Consider the following 6,758-nt stretch of genomic DNA (forward strand, 5'->3'; position numbering starts at 1 on the left):
CCCACATTGGGCTATAGCATCCCACATGTGTTAACATGGGTGAGACATAAGTGTTGAACTATGACGAATGCTGTGAGGAGTCTTTTGGTATACTGATCACAAATCGTCAGGGGAAGACAACGATAAATGAAAAAAAGGTGGATATATAGTAGGGTAGCTAAGGAGCACAAGGTAAGAAAACTTGTGGGACGAAAGATATAAGGGAGCATAAGATCGGTAATGCAACCAAATTCGAATACAGATGTTATCAGAATGGCCATTACAGATGGCAGAACGTAAGGCACAAAGGAAATGGTTGAGAGAGGCATATAGGTCAGAACATCTCCAATGCTTTCACCATTACAATATTTTTTACTTTATCACATCAGTTTTTCACTATATATTTTTTAAAGAAACAAGATTTTGATCGATGGGATGAAATAAAAAACCATGTTCATAATTAAACGTTATTCTTTTTAATACTTATATCATAATTAAAGTTAGAATTTTCACTAAATATTTTTCATCGTTTTAAAGCACGTGAGAATATGCAAATTGTTGCTATTATCTATATATTATTATATTACCAAAAAACAACATGGATATATTGAACTACAACCAACGCGTTTTATCTCTTCATTTTATTTTCTTTTTTATTGTTAAAACATTAATTTTAATTTCTTATAATTACGAATGTCAATCTCTCAGGATTTCCATATCATCATCGAAGGATTTTTATATTATAATAATTAAAAAATATTTGTGTAATACAGGGAGATATATCTCAATTTTAATGTTTATTTTTATTTATTTTTTGTCTCAATCAATGTTATAATATAATTTTATGTGGTTTTTAGAAAAAGATAATGTTTTTATTTTTGAATAAAATATAAATATGAAAATATCATAAAAATTTGAAAAATGTATATTGATATTAATAACAAACTAACAATTTATATTTCTCGTTTTTTATAATTTCTTTAATTTTTATTTTTTTATTTTTGCTATAATAATATTTTTTTATAGATATATAAATTAATTATTTTATTAGATTTTTATATTTAAAATGAGATGTTTATTCTATATTTGATTATGTTTATCTGTAGTTAGTTATACGAATTCAAATATGAAGCTTTAATCAATTGTACTTACGCACAATTTACTTGTAATCTTGAATTTTAAGTAATATGGTTTTAAGAGTTTTTGTCAAATGTTTTATAATATAGTATATATATCATTACATATATAAAACAACATAGATATATTAACTATAACCAACAAGTCTTGTTTTACTTTAATTTTTTTTATTGTTAAAATTAATTTCCATTTCTTACAAGAATATCAATTGGCATAGGATTCCTTTGTCAAAATTAGGTCTTTGAGTTGAAGCAATACCCACAATCTCAAAACCCATGGATATATAAAAAATCCATAAGATTAATATCGAATGCTTTTACCACCACTGGATACTACGCACGATGTGCTCGGCCGCTTCATTTTAATCGTAAAAATGGATCCAAACTACACTAACAAAACGAAAGGCCAGAATTGTACCAAAAAAGATCAATTCCACTATTGTATTGCCTATCATCTTGTTTTGCCTTTTTATTAAGTTCTATATGGCATGAACTTGTATAGATGATGAGAATGGCCCCGCAAAAGAATTCATAAGATGTTGATTGAAAACCAAATTAAAGACGATTAACTAGGAACAAATCATATATATGGTCAAATTAAGCTACACATGCTCTTTTCTTTTATCCTGATATTTTGATTGATAAGTTAGTATTAATCTTCTAATTTCATATATACATCTGATTATAATATGCTTTTACGATCATATACATGAGTTCTTATTTTATTGTTTTAGCAGGTAAAGTTGGAGGGGATAAATATATAAAATCTACCCATCTTAACACCAAAATCATCATTCACTTTTTCTCGTCTCATTATCATGAAGAACAAAAGTTTTAGTTATCGTAAGTTTAACTGTATGATTGATAGGTTACCTTTAGGCTTGCATACTTGATATGAGGAGTCTTTCATGTTTATAAAGTAGCAATCAGTAGCAACAATAGATAAAATCATATAATCAAAGTTTATTGGTGAAATCATGATTTTGTTTAAAGTTCACAAGTGAAAAACAATGATTTTTGTTGAATTCATAATGTTGTTTTGCGTATAAACTTTGATTGTTCCAAAAATATCACTAAAGTTCATAGATGAAATCAGAAAGTGAATAAGATAATTAATTTTTTTTTAAAACAAATTGATAGACAAAACAATTAAATGAATGACATAATAAAATATAATATCAATATCTTACAAAAATATTTCAAATCTAATAAAAAATGAAAAGAAAATGGATATATTCCAATAGAATGATAGATCGACATATGGAACCAGACAATGGTTTATAATTTAATCCATAAATTTGTATGTACTTAAATCTAGTTTTCTATCCATATTATTTTGTATATGGGTATATCTATTATGTGTATGGGCATATGGCTATTCTCACCATACATGGCTTCTATCATCTATCCTAATCCTTATCTTCAGAGTTCTAAAACTAAAAAAAAAGCAACAGAACACCATCAAAGACAATCTTGGATATATCGATGAACTCCAATAACACGAAGACATCAATAATTGCTTCTTGTTTCTTTCTTTCACTTTACCATCATCACTGTTTAGGTTATTAAACCAAGAAGCAAAGTGTTTTTATTAACTAACGATCAAAGACGGAACAATTAGATCAAGGGTATAAGAAATTAAGAATGTGCTATGTAGGCTTGTAGTAAACAGGTAAGGACAAAATACAAAGAAATTAGGAACTTATGAGTTAATCTGGTTAGACCACAGATTTGTTGGTATACATCCGCACACGAATAGAGGGATCTTTCATTCACCAAAGAAAGACTGAAATCACATATTTTTATTTAACTCTTAAAGATATTATAAAGATGGAATGAAAGGTTTGTATTAGCTTATACTATACGACCATGCCCCATAATCCAACAGGGCAATTTGCCTTGATATGGGAAAATTTGGCATTGCCGTGCCAAGTGATGAACTCGAAAATTCGTATATTTAGCATAAGCATCAATTTGATTTGATTGATTGAAATTAATAATCCACATTTTATTTTTTTTGTTTTGTATTAAAAACTTATCAACCACAAGAATTGTGCCTGATTGGTTTGAGCTTGATTCCAAAGGTCAAAAATACTAGGAGGTCTCAGGTTCAAATCCAAGAAAAAAAATAAAAATTCCTTTGTGGCCACGGAGATTCAAATGCGGTGACTCCGGGCTATATACAAAGCAGGTGGTCGCCTTGGGATTAATCGGCTCGCATAGCGGGTCGGATATCCAGGTTAATACAAAAACTTATCAGATATTTGAATTTTGGTATTTGAACACGTCTGTTAAATAATAATTTGATTAAAAATTGTGTAGATTCTATTAATTAATTGTTAATTAGGTAAGGCATTTAAAAAAATAAAATTAGAAAAAGTTACAAGCATTGATTTAATAACAATTATACAATATATTTTCATTATATATATTTTAAATTAACTTAAACTCAAATTTTTATTTAAAAAGACGTTTTAAATTGCCTTTTGAATTCCTTTCAATATATTCAGAAGACAAGCCGTCTTCTGAAAAATAATTGGTGCGGTTACCATATTGATTTTATTTGTTAAGTTATATGATAATTGTTCTTATTTTTAAATAACTACTTAACCAGCCAAGTTAACCGGTGAACAGTTACCTATTTAAGGTGTAATACCCTAATTTTAGGGGGTATTTTTAGTAAGATAAGAAAACTTAAAGGGCTCAAGCTGTTGAGGTTTAAAAGTGAAATTAAGGGGTTGTACTGTGAGAGGCCAAAGCATAAGGGCCTGCTTCGCCAAAATGGCAATACTTTTGAGTTGTGGGGTGGTTTTCATGCCATATTCGTCGGCGGGAGTTTTGGGGCCGCGTTTGGCTTCATTTCCGCAACAACTGAATCAAATGAAATGTGAGAGGCATCGTTTCTCCATTCCGAGCAAGTGCCTTCTAGGTTTCCGAAGAACCGTCAAGAATTGTGATAGAAATCAGTCGACGAACCAGTTAGGGTTTGTTCAAGAAGACTGATTAATTTGAGGTAAATTCCTAATCAAACTCACTGATTTGCATATTTTTAGATTCAGATTTTGTATAACATGAGTTTAGATGGCCAATGATGGCCATGGGCCGCGTACTTTTTTTGGCAAACGCCGCCGCGGCGAGATTGAAATAGCCCGACTCAGGGGGTGTTTGGAAGTCATTTGACTTGAAAAATAAATAACAATTATCAAGTAATCGTTTAAGTCATGCTAAGAGGTAAATTGGTTATTTTTGCCGTTCAAACTGTTAATTCAAGATAGAAGTAAATAACAACATATTTTTATCCAGACAGATAAATTTATGTTTAACACATATAAAGTATAACAGAAAAATTGGTAAACAACTCCTGAATATTTATATATAACATACAAAACACCCAATCTCAAAGGCGGACATACCAAAATATCCTTCTAAAATCGAAATCGAAAGAAGTCAAACCTAACAATCAGAACTAAGATACATAATTGGAGCGGAAGTGAAACAAATAAAAAAACAAATACGGGGATTTATATAAATCAACATAAAAATCATAAGATTTCGCACGAAGCGGTTAACATGTGGTACAATCACAAACTTCCTAAAAGAGATTAAACCTATTTCAATAGTCCGCATGCTTAGATCTATGATAAAGATTCATATCTATTTACAAAATTATTCCTAACAAAAAAAAAAGTTAGGGGCCGTTTACCAAATACTTACCCAGTAAGTGTTTATCAATAAAATTTAACACTATTATTTACTTACTGGATAAGATTTTAGTCCTTCAAAACAACATCGCATGCAACAATTTACCCGGTAAGTGTTTACCGTGGTAAGAGTCGTCGATTTCACTTACCGAGTAAGACTCTTGGTCTTTGTCTCGCTCTTTCCGGGTAAGATTCTTGGTTCTTACTATATTCATCCGGTGAGGTAACGTGACATTGTAAGCGCTTAATTACTTGAGTAAGCATTTGGTAAACGGCCCCTTAGACTCACTGACGGTTCTTATGGGTCGAAAATGAGACTAATTGGATTTCAAGTCATACTTTTATAAAAATCTTTGACGAATCAGTCCCTTGTTTTCATCTAAAAACAAACCAAAACTTTGTAACATACAATGCTTGACCTCATTAGATCCCAAATTAAGATTTGGTCGACTCAATAAAACTAATTCATATTTAATTAGATCATGATTGATAATGGCTTATATATAAAATAAACAAAAAAGAGAAATGATGTATTGCAAATATAAACCTTAATTAATCCTTAAAAATTGTTTTTTTTTTTTTCGTTCCGAAATTAGTAAACCCCACACAAAGAGATATAGATTATAGCAATACAAAAGAAGCTACACATCGGTAGCTAATTAAACCAATCACAAACATACCCATATTATAGTTTCTTACCAAGTTCGAAGAACAAATTACAAAATAACCTTTAGAAATAATGACGATTTACTCCCAAGCACACCAGCCACTCCATGCCCATAAAACCTTCTTGAATAACTTCCAATAGATATCCAATTGTCTTGAATCGGAAGCCTGAACCCTTCAGATCAGATAAACAATTTGGAGTTACAACTTTGAAATAGGTTATAAAGCTAGCTCCAAAAACTTATTAAGTAGTTTTCAGTGTGCTTTCATTCATTTATTGAAACAGTAAACATCATATCAAGAAAGTTCCAAGGTGTAACTTGTAAGGTATAATAATCATTTTGCAGCAAACTGTATTTTTAATATTAGACCTTGGGAACTTAAGAACAGTGTCTCACCTGATTCAACGACTGAAATGGGCATATCCCAGTACAAATCCATTAGGTGTCATGGATAATCCAAGTCCAGAACCCTTCATCACTTCACTGGAGTCACCACTCCCTCCCATAGAACTAGAGATAGGAACAATTGGCATTGGGTTAGCTACTTCTGCTAGATGCCTTTTGGCCTGCTCTCCTATGTTCTTTTTCAGTACCTCCATAGCTACCTTCAACTGCTCAAGCTCTTGTAACCCTAGGTTCTCTATAGGAGCCTCCCACCAATGATTATCTTGGCCTACTTTTCTGATCTTGCTAAGCTCTTCGCTTCTGTTCTTCTCAATCTCCAATTGACCATTCACACAGGTGAGTTGCCTATTGAGTTGGTGGATATTGGCATTGCGATGAGCCTCCACAAGTTGAGATGTGCTTGAATTCGGTGGAGGATTTTGTGTGAGGAAGCGATCAACAATCGTCTCAACAGATGGATGGCCAAAGGAGAATACCTTTTTACCCGGGGAGAAGACAACGACAGCGATCTCTACCCCACACAAGATGCAAAGCTCACTCGCTTTTTTGAAAAGACCGGAACGGCGTTTGGAGAAGGTAACTAATAAGTTGCTTACTTTCACCATTCTTTTCATTTGGATCTTTTGGCGACCTTTGCTCTTTCGAGCGGTAATCATTGGAGGCTGAGAGGAATTTTTCATGTCGAGCAACAAAAGCAAATTTCAGGGTTTTTTTTGTTGGTGTTTGATCTTGTAAGAAAACTTGAAGGATATTTAAAGGGCTTATCTTGCCTTACAAATTGCACAATGTGTTGAATGTTTTCCCATTTGGATATTTCAAATGTAAATTTAGTTCCATATAGATCGTGTTTTAATGGCTTTCCTAATGGA

General features: G+C 31.6%; 1 protein-coding gene across 1 annotated transcript; it reads right to left on the bottom strand.

Moving 5' to 3' along the window:
* Positions 1 to 5,434: 5,434 nt before the first annotated feature.
* LOC112524405 (agamous-like MADS-box protein AGL62) lies at positions 5,435 to 6,589 on the bottom strand. The gene is made up of 2 exons (XM_025134197.1): positions 5,881 to 6,589; positions 5,435 to 5,657 (listed from the first exon to the last, which is right to left on the bottom strand). Exon 1 carries the CDS (start codon positions 6,567 to 6,569, stop codon positions 5,886 to 5,888), a length of 684 nt encoding a protein of 227 aa, XP_024989965.1. The 5' UTR covers positions 6,570 to 6,589; the 3' UTR covers positions 5,435 to 5,657; positions 5,881 to 5,885.
* Between the last annotated feature and the right edge of the window lie 169 nt (positions 6,590 to 6,758).

Source organism: Cynara cardunculus, assembly GCF_001531365.2.
Source record: "Cynara cardunculus var. scolymus isolate 2C chromosome LG 1, CcrdV1, whole genome shotgun sequence".
NCBI classification, from domain to species: domain Eukaryota; kingdom Viridiplantae; phylum Streptophyta; class Magnoliopsida; order Asterales; family Asteraceae; genus Cynara; species Cynara cardunculus.

Coding starts and splice junctions, on each gene's coding strand:
- LOC112524405 (XM_025134197.1), bottom strand. CDS start 6,569: ATGAAAAATTCCTCTCAGCCTCCAATGATTACCGCTCGAAAGAGCAAA.